This window comes from Pomacea canaliculata, linkage group LG5 (genome assembly GCF_003073045.1).
Source record: "Pomacea canaliculata isolate SZHN2017 linkage group LG5, ASM307304v1, whole genome shotgun sequence".
Lineage (NCBI taxonomy): Eukaryota > Metazoa > Mollusca > Gastropoda > Architaenioglossa > Ampullariidae > Pomacea > Pomacea canaliculata.
In genome coordinates this window covers 24,623,195-24,635,898 of record NC_037594.1, presented here as the reverse complement: position 1 = coordinate 24,635,898, position 12,704 = coordinate 24,623,195, and the positions used below count along the sequence as shown (strand labels likewise).

At 38.9% G+C, this 12,704-nt stretch overlaps 1 protein-coding gene across 5 annotated transcripts in view; it reads right to left on the bottom strand.

Annotated features, from left to right (window-relative positions):
• LOC112564247 (parathyroid hormone 2 receptor-like) overlaps positions 1 to 12,704 on the bottom strand; it is a 40,898-nt gene that overhangs the window by 22,458 nt on the left and 5,736 nt on the right. For 2 of the 5 annotated variants that reach the window (XM_025238937.1, XM_025238938.1), the window contains 2 exons: positions 10,421 to 10,618; positions 1,240 to 1,291 (listed from right to left, as the gene is read on the bottom strand). In XM_025238937.1, the coding sequence (XP_025094722.1) occupies positions 1,240 to 1,254 (15 nt within the window). In that variant the 5' untranslated portion in view covers positions 1,255 to 1,291; positions 10,421 to 10,618. Of the gene's footprint in view, positions 1 to 1,239; positions 1,292 to 10,420; positions 10,619 to 11,269; positions 11,966 to 12,704 lie in introns of those variants that run through there. The other 3 variants (XM_025238939.1, XM_025238940.1, XM_025238941.1) reach the window with 3 other exon arrangements.

Below are 12,704 nucleotides of genomic sequence, written 5' to 3'. Positions count from 1 at the left end.
ATACATTTCCCCCGCCTGCACAGCCACACGAGCCAGGACAACAAACTTAAGGGAAAAAAAGCTCACAAATCTCGAAATCATATTGTTTACATGCACGAGCAGCATAACAATGATTAGATAAAATTATCCAATGCTTGAAACAGCTCCACATGCACGACAGTTTTCATTATCGCATTAATATTTGACATTTGACAGTATATTTCTTTATAAATCTCACATGATGCACGCCGAACGTTATCTTAACGCTAGAGGTAAAAAAAAAAAAAAAAGACGGGATTTTCTCAAATTAAAAAGAAATCAGAATTGATAACTTGAGAACTGCAAATCATTGCCACCATGCTGTACCTCTGTGAAAGACAGAAAGGGAAAAAAAAAGGGAAAGATCACGCTTGGCGGAGATTAGGGTAGTTTTTATCTGTATGATTGACAGGAGGATGGTCAGACATACAGCCCCCTTGATCTGATAAGTTGATTGGCATCACGAACTAGCTGTGTCCTCAGGCGAAATCGAGTGGTCAACAACACGCCTTCCGTTTGCTTGCAAGTCAACAAGTTTTAGGAAAAAATATATATTGCAGACACGCACAGTTAATGGAATCATACAAACATAATGTCTATTTTGGTGTCTATTCTTTCTTTCACTTTCACACACACAAACCAGAAGACGCCCGGTTCGATACCCGTGTGACGCAGTGAATTTTTTTCCCATGTCGATGTAGCTGTCGAGAACGGGTATTTGCTTCCATAGAGGCCTGGAGAGAGGAAGGCTTTGAAGGAAAGGGGAAAGGAACCCTCAGGAAAAAAGGTTACGAGACAACCTTTGTACAACACTCACAATTTGTAAACGTAAGTAATACTCTGTAAAAATTTTCTTTAAAAATAGCTTTTGTAATTCACTGGACTTGACCGGAGCCACTCAGTGTTTCAACATCTGTCTCAATCTAGGAAACAGTTTCAATAACTTAAACGTATTGTCGCGGACAATTCCAAATAAAAATAATAAGAAAGAAATGATTGACAGAACACCACTCAAGAAACACGATTGTGGACGTAGAGACATAGGGAGCAAAGATATTTTGAGATGATTCTAGGGAACCAGTCATCTGAGATGCCTCGGGGGCGGAGACATGACAGCTGAGGGCTGGAGGTTGAGGAGAGACTTCACTTCATGTGAATGTCGGTTATGATGGAGTCGAGTGTGAATGAGAGAAAATATGGAAACAACAAAATATCACTCACTCCCTTCTTTGTCATCCCTCGAACTGTCTTTCGTTCTTGAGATGTTCTGGAACTGCAACAACAACAAGAAGCAAACACTACATTTCATGACTTATTACAGGTACAGATTAGCTGTCAGTCGATATGTAATGACAATCATGTTAAGATTGTATTTAGACAAGTTGTATTCAATATGGTGAACAATACACAACAAACATTGTTGCATTTGAAATGGTTGTCGAGAGATCGCCATGGCACACAGCTGTCAACAGGTTTAGTCTTGATTGGAAGATTCAAAGAAAAGTGGAAACAAACAACTACACCAACATCATAACCACCACAAGAGTAAAAAAAAAAAAAAAAAAAACAAAAAACAAACAAACAAAAAAACAAACAAACAAAAAAAAAAAAAACAACAAGCAAACGGAAATGAAATCCGAGTAGAGGCAGTTTTTTGGTTGTTCCGTTGTAACTATCAGGATGCTGCTCTTGCAGATCGAGATTAACACCTGCAACGCACCTGGATGTCGAATTTTTACTTACAAACAATTCTTAGTCAAGCCATGTACCCAGCTGAGATCTCAAATTACAGGTCTGGTTGAAAAAAATTATTAAACATATCAATCTTGGTTAACCAAGACTAAAGGAAGTAATGTACTCGCAGGGTTTATTCCTTACTTGTCTTTATTGCGAAAACAACTTTTTAAAAACGACCCTATGACTACTTTACTACCTTAATGAAATATGAACCTAGGACATTTCATATCTAATTACAGACATTTTCTACTACCCTGTTAATTGTATGATTGTAAAATTTTTAACTCGTTTGATGTAGCTACCCGTCCCTCGTTTTGCTGTCTGTGTTCCCTTCTCTCATTTTTCCGGGTGAGTTTTGGTTTCTTCCCCTTTTATCACAGTCCTCATAGTCTTTAATCGCTTTTTAGGTGAAAGCACTTTCAAATCACACCAGACGTTAGCCAGCCAGCCAGCCAGCCAACCAACATAAGAGTGAAAAAGACAAACGACCAAAGAACGCATAAAAAGCGGCGTTTCACGAGAAAGTCTAAAAGCAGTGACAAGTTTTTTTCGGTCGTTTTCAATTTTTTGTTGGGGATGGAATCTTTCGCTTCAGAGCGCTTATATCCAGATCCTTTGAACCGACTTTTTGTTATTGTCTTCTATATACTGGGAAACAATAACATGGAATTTCGACGTTTGTTGCTGCCGGCGGCTATTTCAAGTTCAAAGGCAGGAGTCAGTAAACAAAGGAAGCAAAATGCTGTCGGTAGCCAGAGGCCACAACTATGTAGGCTGTACGCTCGGCTGGCAGCCTGACATCTTTAGCTCACCCAAACACTTTGTTACATCATTACAGAGCACAAAAACTTCTGACAATGCGGGCTAAAAGGATTATTTAAAAATTAAAATCTCCAAGACATCGAAGAAGCAGTTTGATGCTTTAAGTCATGTTTTTTTTTTTGTTTTTTTTTTCAAAAGAAGCAATCTGCTATGAATAAAACAACGGAATCCATTTCAAGAGGCCAGGGTAGTGGCTGCCGGGTGCGTGTCAGCTTCGATTTCGTTCCTCCTTCAGCCATTCCGCCCGGAATGCGGCCTTCCAGACAACAAAGACCGGACACCAAATTAGGACGAATTAGGAGAACTGTCTGAGCTGCATTCAGAGATTACAGACCACCAGAAAAAAGAGACTTCGTGCTGAAGTAAAACAGTAACCACGAAAAAAAAAAAAAAATGTTCGCTCGTGTTTGGTTGCTCCTGATACATGATAGGCAGGCTTGCAAGATGCTCTCTCATCATCACAGCAGGGAGACTTTAATACTTTTGGTGTCCCCCTATGACACTGGAAGTACTTTAGAAAAAAGCAAGTAAATAAATAGTAATAAAAAATAAATTAAATTGCAAGAAAAAAAATCCCTGAAGATGCTTCGAATTTCTGAAATAACCTATTAACATTTATCACAATGCCAAAAGGCGAACGAACCATTCGTCAACAAAAATTTGGGTTAGCGTGAGAAAAATAATGTTAATATGAACAAAAAATCAGGTCAATAAGAAGGAACAAGAAGCTAGAATGCTGTATACGAACAGCCAAACACGTCCCTCGACGGAAGAACCGAGACAAAGTTGGAAACAGAGTTAGACAAATATGAAAGAAATGCAGCTTCGTGTCTGGCACAATGGTTCGTGAAGAAATTTGATATCTCCACCGATCTAGAAAGAGCAGCTTTATGCACCAGGCCTCAGAAAATTACTGGCTAATGGAAGGGAAGATTAAGTGAGCGAGGATGTATCTACAGTGTTCATCTGTAAACAAGCGCGAGGCATGACGGACGCTGCGCGCGCACTCCGTGACTCGTTGAGCAGAAGAGCTCTCTGGCAGAAATGGCGGTCGGCGAACAATAACAAAGTCACCAGATGATGGGTATTTATGGAGAACTGTAGGGGTAGCCATGTTTATTCTCCAGATTACATTAGGCGGATGTGTAGGCAATATTTGCTGCAAGGTAAAGTATGTCCTGGTGCTTGAACTTCGTCTCTTTACCTTGCCACGTGTCCTCAAATATATATTTATGTTTAAGGTTGGCCTCCGTTTACTCTTTAAAGATTTTTGTTTCTGGAGAAAAATTTAATGAGGTTTAGGAAAAAACAAGATTTCATAAGCATGACATTTACTTTAATCTTAAAGATTGCTTTTAAGCTTCTCGTCTTCATGATTGTTTGGAGAAGACAAAACTTGTCTTCTTCACCACTCTAACTGAAAGATTCTTCCGTCTTCTAACTGGATCAGAATTTTTTTCTTTGGGCAGTTACTAGCACTAAGTCAGACAGGAATGTATTGTCATAGAAACCTACACAATCTCAATTGTAACTTTTATAGTTTTTTTGTGCATTATTTCAGGAAGATGTGTTGTTTTCAAGATAATGGGCATCCAACTGATCCGCTCCGTACTTTCGATTTGAATGTAAGTCGTATTAATAGGTGGACGAAATTACTAATCAAGAAAAGAAAATTATTATTGACTATTAGGATATAACTGTAAGTGCTACTGACATGAAATAAATCCAGTTGGAAACAAAAGAGGGTAATGAATTTTAGGTACCTATATATTGAGTCAAAGATGTTTGTAGGAATATCAGCTGTTAATATAAAGTAATGTTATAATGTTGTGACAACTGTAATGAAAGAAAGAACATCTTTAATGACACTCACCCATACTAGTAGAGCCACTCCAATTCGTGATCATTTATGCTAATTTAATCACAGAAAATGAATGATTACTGATGAGTTTTCAATCCATCAAATTAATGTTCACACGTGATATGTATCACACTAATTACTGGTCTTCTGTGTGACTTACATAGCACTTAATTAATAAATAGTAGTAATATTTTCATATCTGCAACATTAGTAAATGAATAATGTTGTAATAATGCTCAAGTCACACGGAAGTAATCTGTCTTTATCAGAAATCTCTCATTTTTATGAGAAAATCACGAGATACATACGCTCACTAGCAAACAAGGAAAATAATATGCACATAATGAACACATGTGCACTGGTTTGCGGACACACCCACACACACACACAGGTGCTCGCGCACGCATGCGTACACTGACAGGCAGTTGAGAGTTTGCTCACGGCACCGCCAAGCAGTTGGTACACTTCTGACGTCAGCGTTGTTAATCTCTGGCCCCGAGCTCCGTGTGGCTGGTGCTTTTATCGGCAGACACCAAGCTGATTGCACGGCGCAAAAACCAATTTAGTCTCCACCGACATTTCTACAAGACGCAGGAATTGCGGCCCAACATCAATTTTCATTCTCTTTTATTTACGACACACAACAGGAAGACAACATGGCAGAAGGGAGATATAGAGCAAACGAGCGAGAGAGACAGAGTGAATATGATGAGAGAGAGAGAAATAGGAGAGAAGAGAGAGAGAGAAATTGAAATAAAAAGATAAAGGTGGTATAATGATAGAGAGGAGATAAAAAGATACAGAAATAATAAGAAGAGAATGAGAAAAGGACATGGAAGAGTGAACGCAGAAACTGTCATTGCCAGAGGATGTGAGGATGAAATGAGAGAAAAAAGAATCTACGATTGCGACAAATCGAAAAACGAATGAAATTACAGAACATCTTGACATTCGAGCAGTTAAGAGATTGTTAAAAAAGTTAACTTTTTAATGGCCGAGTTCTGAATTTCACACTTCTATCAACTGAGTTAATCTCGCCTTGCACTTCCATTCAGCTAAACACTTTCCACACTCACAACCATTTCCCTAGCGACGAATTTTTCTTTTCTAGAATAAATTCCTATTTGGTGTCTGCTTCTGTTTTATGAGGACCTTTGATCTTCACCGCGAACGTGCCTGCGACTGTTTCTCTCACCTGGCATTTCATCTCTATTAGCAACCGTGATTTATGTTCCTGACGACTGTTTACAGAAATCGAACTGTGCTTCATTTCGATTGTTATGGTTTACGATGCAAGATATTTTTTTTTTACGAAGAAATGAGCGAAAATGCTGAGCCAGGAATACAAGATTCGCCAAAGGAAAGTCTTCAGATAACCGACTTTGTTTTCTGTCGTTTGAGAAAACATGGAGAAGTTCGAATGACAAAGAAATTAAGCTGATTAGAAAGAAATGTTATTCCAATAATATTTGTGGCAAACAATTCTAGCATTACTAAATATTGACAAAAATTTTATACATAAGAATGAAACAAGTTTTGCACAAATCCACTGGATCCAAATGAATGAAAGAATAAAGAAAGGAAAACAAAAGAAAGAATATATGCAGTTTACTTATTAATTATTATTTTTACATCAAAATAAAGTTTATTAAGCTCGTTTAAGTTTTCTGATGCAGATGGTATCAGCAAGTAAGAATGATGTACAGCCTATTGATCTCCTGTCCAGCGAGTTTCCGCGCTTCTGGACAGAAAAGAATGGCGCTGTGAGCGCTGAGAGAACTGTGGCACGGCTTAGCAAACAACCACACCAACCCCCGAGGCCCTTGCTGACGTGGCTGGACTACTAATCCTTGCTCAATTAATTCAACAGCAGATAAGAGCAGGTAAACAGCGAGACAAAAGTGAAGAGGTGGTCACACTTCTTTCGGTGGCTGCCACGTCGTCTGCGAATGATTACACAACTCCATGACCCCGGGTGGAAAGCCGCACACGTCGTCTGTCAACCGAGAAACGCATCCCAGAGTTGGGGATGGAACTACGAGGCTGAGTGTGTTCATGGTTGGGTGTGGAGGACAGTTTGTCAGCGATGAAGCTGATTCTTGCCTCTCCTCTGCGTGACATCCTCGCAAGCAGCGTTGCGCTGATAAAGGTCAAGGGTCGAGAAGACTTGTGAAAGCTTCATCACTGACAACGGGCTTGTCTCATACATCCGAGGTCTCGTTACCTACGTTCGTTAAAAAATAGCGCGCGCTGATTGGTTCTGTTACGGTCTTGTGACTTGTGACTTCCGGTCATGCGTTTTTTTAATCACCAGAGAAAGATAAAACATAAGTACTTATGATTGCGTGAAATTTTCACGTTAATTGTTGATTTCTTGGTTGTAAACAATATTTATTTTCAGCATAACATTACAGTAGTGGCTTCTTGCGGGTATAATAATTATAATTGCTCTTGCCCAGCAATTAAAGGGGTAACAATTTCGCCTTAAAGTCAGTGTCTGCAAACTGCATTTCCAAACCTCAACAACCATGTGCCACTCCTTGACAACAAAAGTTTAAAAAAATCCGTTTATGGCTTACTGCTTTACTTAAAATATTGACAGCCTTGAATTGCCTATCATCTGTGTTAAAGGAAAGAAAGGAACCAAGTAATAAAGAATATGAGGGAAGGAAAGAAAGAAAAAAAATTCCTCTCCTTTTTTTTTACCTCTCCTCTCTTCTTTCTCTCACCCATACATTCCCAATCACGTGATTACTCCCACGTGTATCATATCTGTCTATTGCAATCACCATACTTATTCATTACATGCACCACACCTATTTATTTCTTACGCACGTCCTACATTTTATTACATATACCACGTCTATTTATTTATCACATATACTATACCTATTTATTACCTGTCTACACACATCAGACGAAAAGATACACACCTTTTCTACTCAACTTCATACAATCCACACTCTCCACAATTCTGTCCTACACAAATGTTGGACAAGAGGCGAAGATGGCTACCTAAAGAGAGTACACGATGCATCTCTCCCTCTCCTCCCGCTCCCCCAGTCTCATATTATGTAATTATCATTGGCATGCATGCTCATCTGACTGCATTTGCTGCTCGAAGACTGGCCCTAACAACCAGCAGTCGACCGCAGAGAGGTTTGCTAAACAACGACACGCAAAGGCGATCAGGTGACGGGAAGGCCGTCTTCACAAAGGTCAGAGTTCACCTCGTAAGCGAGATGGAGCTTTGCCGGACGCTGGGCACGAAATCCGGACAGCACCTGCTGCAGCTTTGTGGTGTCAAAACATGAACAGATGCTGACTGCAGAATGCTGCATGACTGCACGTGTGGTTTCACATTAGCGAGGGTCGTCTTAACCGTTCATTCGAAAAGCTAGGATGATGATAACGATAATGATAATAATACGTATAAACGTGAAAGCATTATCGAAAAATCCAATAAAATAATAAAAATGAAAGGGATATTAGGAATGCAGTCATCATCTTACACTTACAAAATCCAGCAATTAAGAGAGGCAACCGATTTCGATATCTCAAACAATGAAAATTTCAAAAATGTTTTGGATTGATTTGGAAAGATTCTATTCTTCTCTTCTTACTCATCATTCTAATGTATGATCTATCGTGTTCTGCAACTTGTGAACGAACTTTGAAAGGAATTTTATTTTGCATCAAGATCTTTCATGGTTTTTTGCTAGAATGTCTTCGTAAATTTCATTAATCTAAATCTAGTATATGAAACCCATAATTACAAAATAAAAGTATCCAGTTGAAATTTCATTTTTTAAGCAACGGCATTTTGAGCAATTTGCACTGCTCGCAAAAATCATTCTACTTTTTTTTCAATGTGTACTTTTTTGTTTGACAGATTTTCTGGCTCACAGGCAAATATGCCCCCAGAATGAAGCAAATCTCGCCAAACACTTGAGATAACCAAGTCAGATAAAGCTCAGGGCAAGATACGATTTCCTCAAATCGGGGTGAATAGCACCCTCTGAGAAAGAGGAGTAAAAATCTGACAATGCATGGAAATAGGACCGTATATGGATGTGAAGGCAGCAAGTGGAAGCAACGTGTTAATTAAGCGTACCTTTGTACAACCATGACGTCACGAGTTTGATTTCTTGCTGGCTATGGCGATGTTCGTTGGACGGCGAAGAAATGTGTGCGAGTGTGTGTGTGTGTGTAAGGGTAGAGAGGCAGAGTGATGAGTATTAATTTACATTTTGGAAATAGTATCCTGAATTGAGCCTTAGCCAATCATTTAATAAAAGAATTCACACCACGAGACTTTTAAAGACGAAATTAAAGTTAAGACAAGTGAAACATGAAATAAAATGATCATTACTGAAGTTTTGAGTTGTTACCTCTTAAAATTTCGCGTTAGAAAATAATAGATTACTTCAATGACATCCAAGACACAAGAGGAGGCTGAAATATTTCGTTGTCGAGTGTCGTAGTTCGAACCCTCTCCTCCTCGCCTCTCTCTCGAGAGAGCAGGGCTTCGAAACCCTCGCCTAATGATTCTGGCGCTCGTGCCTTACTTCGAACCGAAACACAGAGAGGAAGAGCTGAGAGTGACAGAGGATGGCTTTCTTGTCCAATAGTACCGTTTACACCATGAGTTAGAGTTTGTTTGTTTTCTTTGCGAAAGAGAGCGAAAGATAGTGACTGACGCGCAGGCAGGATAGTAAGTAAACAGTTTATTTCAATAACAAAATATTTTGCAGGAAATGATAATTTTTCTTACTTTTCCTCTAAGGGGAAGAAACCTTTATTATGAACTAACTTAGCGATGACAGAAGTACAAGTTAAGAGTTCTCTTCGCCTACAGCCAACACACACCCGCTTGAACCCAAGACACAAATTATATAAATATATAAAGATATATACATATACACAGACGCATGCTTATAGGAGGTCTACACAAAATGACCCGAAAAAAACATGAAAATCACTCGTAACCGGCTTCGGTGGAGCGTAGGAGTGTTGACGGTTTTTGTCAAGCTGGAAAAGCGAATTTTCTTCGCTTCAGCAAATTTTCGTGTTTTTTTTTTTCTGCCCGTTTTTTTTTATACCTCGTCTTGATTTATTTCAAAGGGGCATCGATCCTCTCTCACATCTAAAGGCTTAAGAGCTGTCCGGGGGCAATGTGTTTTGATTATCGTCGAGCACGAGCAGTGACAGAATTCCTGTCACGTTAGAACTTATGTTTATTTGTGTTTATTGTTTTGTTTTTTTATACCAGCTAATATTAGTATTATTATTATTTGCCTTGGTGACTACTCCACTACTACTTCTTCTTCCTTTGCTGATAGTGTCGATGCTGTAGTTGATACTATTAACATGAAAAGCTATCACTTAAAAAAAAAAATTCATTGTATACCATTACGTTACTTTTACGTGAAGTTTACGTCATTTTTTATACGTTAGTTCTTTTGGATTTTTAGAAAGCGCTTAGTGATAAGTTCACTACAAGTCTTTTTTAGACTTTCCTGTCAGTGTAAAAATAACTTTGATAAAACATAACGAAAATGCAATTCCAATTAATAAATAATGGATGAAAGGTTGCTACTTTTAGAATAAATGTTGAAGTATATAATATTATAATCTCTCTCGATCATTTATCATCTTCGTTTACACACGTGTAACCTAAATATCGCATTCAGAACAAAGGTAGTCAATGAAAAATTTCGCGCAAAACTTCATTAGTATAAAACACCTACATACTAAACACATGTAAATGCTTACATACACAATTGAAGGAATAAAAATCAAAAGCACAAACACAAAAATATACAGTAGACATATAAACATTATTGTCACATGTATATCTGTAAACATATAAACATTCTGTCTCTTCCTGATGTAAACAATTGTATTGATTGTCAAAGAAAAAAGAAGAAAACATTTTTGAAATACGTGAATTGCTGAAGGACAAAGTGCCAACTGTCTTACCTCGTGACTGGTGCTATCTAGGGTTGCCTGATTGTTGCTGTCATGGCAGACAAAAGTCTCTTGTGGCTGCGAGCCGAGGCTGCCTGCAGACGAGGAGTGACGTGGAGTTCAAGGGCAGATAACTCAGCATGCAGGTCCGAGTAGCATCGGGAAAAGTTAGGTCCTCCAACTGCACCAGAGTTCAAGAGGTCTCTGTCTCTGTAATGACAAAGGGCACTATCTCTGTCTGTCTTAACTTTGTTAACAAAGCAAAACTCGTTGTGTGTGTGAGAGAGAGAGAGAGGTGAAATCTGAAGGTAACAAAGGTGGAAGGAAGAAGGGCGGAGGGAGATCCGGGTACTTGATAAGAAGGTGATGTAACAGTTCGCTGACGTTGGTGAGCATCTGTTCAGAATCTCCAGTGTTTGCTGTTTATACTTTGTTTCTGTGTAGTTGCCCATCTCTTATCCCTTTTCGAGGTGTTCACCCCCTGATGTCAGACTCTTATACAGATGCTAAAACACTGTGTAAAACTGTAGTGAAGGTATTTTTAAAACTAGTTGCTGCATCTATATTACCTACAGAATGTGTCTTTATGTAACAAATTTCTTCAATGGTTGTTATTTTTACAATAAACCTGCGTGATGTTTATATTTTAATCTTTATTAACGTTATCTCTTTATCCAGATGGGCTCAGAACAAAATATTTCGGACGGTGAAGTGAAGAAGAAACTCCGGTGAGGAAATACTGTCACAGCCAGGGTGCAGATCACCTTGATACCAGACCTACATCAGTGACACTAATGAGCAAAAGGTAGACGGTTACAACTACTAACAAAGTCCCAAAAGATCAGCAAAGCGTTGACACACCGACGGAGGAGGAATTTTCTCTCTCTCTTTCTTTCTCTCCTCACCGCAGCAGACACTGTCCAGGTTCGCGAAGTTTGTCTCCGGACAGTTAGCTCACGTGTGTGGTGAAAGTCTCCCCGATCTGACGCCGTCGTCGTCGTTGTCAGGGGTTTGCTGATGTAAGGCCGGCAGACGGCAGCAGCAGCAGCCGCCACGTGCGGCATCGCGCGGCAAGTTGGGTAACACGCGCGTCTGATGGTCTCGCGTGAAGCCATGCGCACCCGCACCGCTTGGCAGACGCACATCCGGTTCGGTGTCGGGTACGCCCGTCTCCATCAAGGGTAAACCTGTTTTGGAGGGATGGGATTCCGCGTCGATCGAAAATAAATAGGGTTCGTCTCTCACCTGGTTCAAGGAAGACGTCTGCTTCTGACACGCGCTGAGTTTTGTGTTTGTATCATTCATAACAACCTGTAACAAAAAATTAGTGTCCGCGGGGTCTGGACACAGTTTCATAACTTCCAAAACAAGAAGTTTTTATTGAGCTCCCGATTCTGCCTCAGGGAAAAGATTAACCCTGGCTTCATAAATAAGGCCCCTGAGGTCTTAATAGTCGCCTCCATCTTTACATTTTTGTCTACCAATGCGAATAACAAGAACAAATTAATAAAAAAAAATCTACATAGTAAGCAGTAACAAATTGAAAAATAAAAACAAAACCAACCCCCCAAAAAAAAAAAAAAAAAACAAAAAAAAAACCCCGAAAACAACAAAAAACAAAAACAAACAAAAACAAACAAAAAAACCAAAACAAAACAAAACAAAAAAAAACAAACAAACAAAAACAACAAAAAAAAACAAAAAACCAAACTAAAAAAAAACAAAAAAAAACAAAAAACAAACAAAAAAAAAACAAAAAAACAAAAACGAGACTGATTCCTAACGGAGTTGTGCAACTCAATATCAAATAAATTCAATGATGCAGTCAATACCTTCTCAAGCATTTTCATAGTCGGGTACACAATACAATTGACACAATGAAACTGTTCAAACAAAGTTCAAATCAAACCCAAACAAAACTCATCTTCCACACCATTCTCCCAGACGACTGAATTAAAATGCGATGAAGCAAAGCCTACATGACACCAGTAAGGTCCTTTGAAGTGAAACTTGTCTCAGCCCTCGTGTGTGCAGTCGACTTCACGATGTGCAGTGTTCGTGCTTTTTGTTATTTTCTGGAACCTCTGACCTTCTTCCTGCATCCATGTCTCTGGCAATATTTTAGCTTAATTTGCGCTTGAAGGCTTTCATGCTTTAATCTCCCAAGATTGAAAACATGTTTCCTCTCTTCTAGTCTCTTTTAGAGAATTTTATTTCCTCATGTTCACATCTTTTATTTCATTCAAATAAAAGAAATTTAATGGCTTTATAAAACCTAAGACAAGAGAAGCATTTT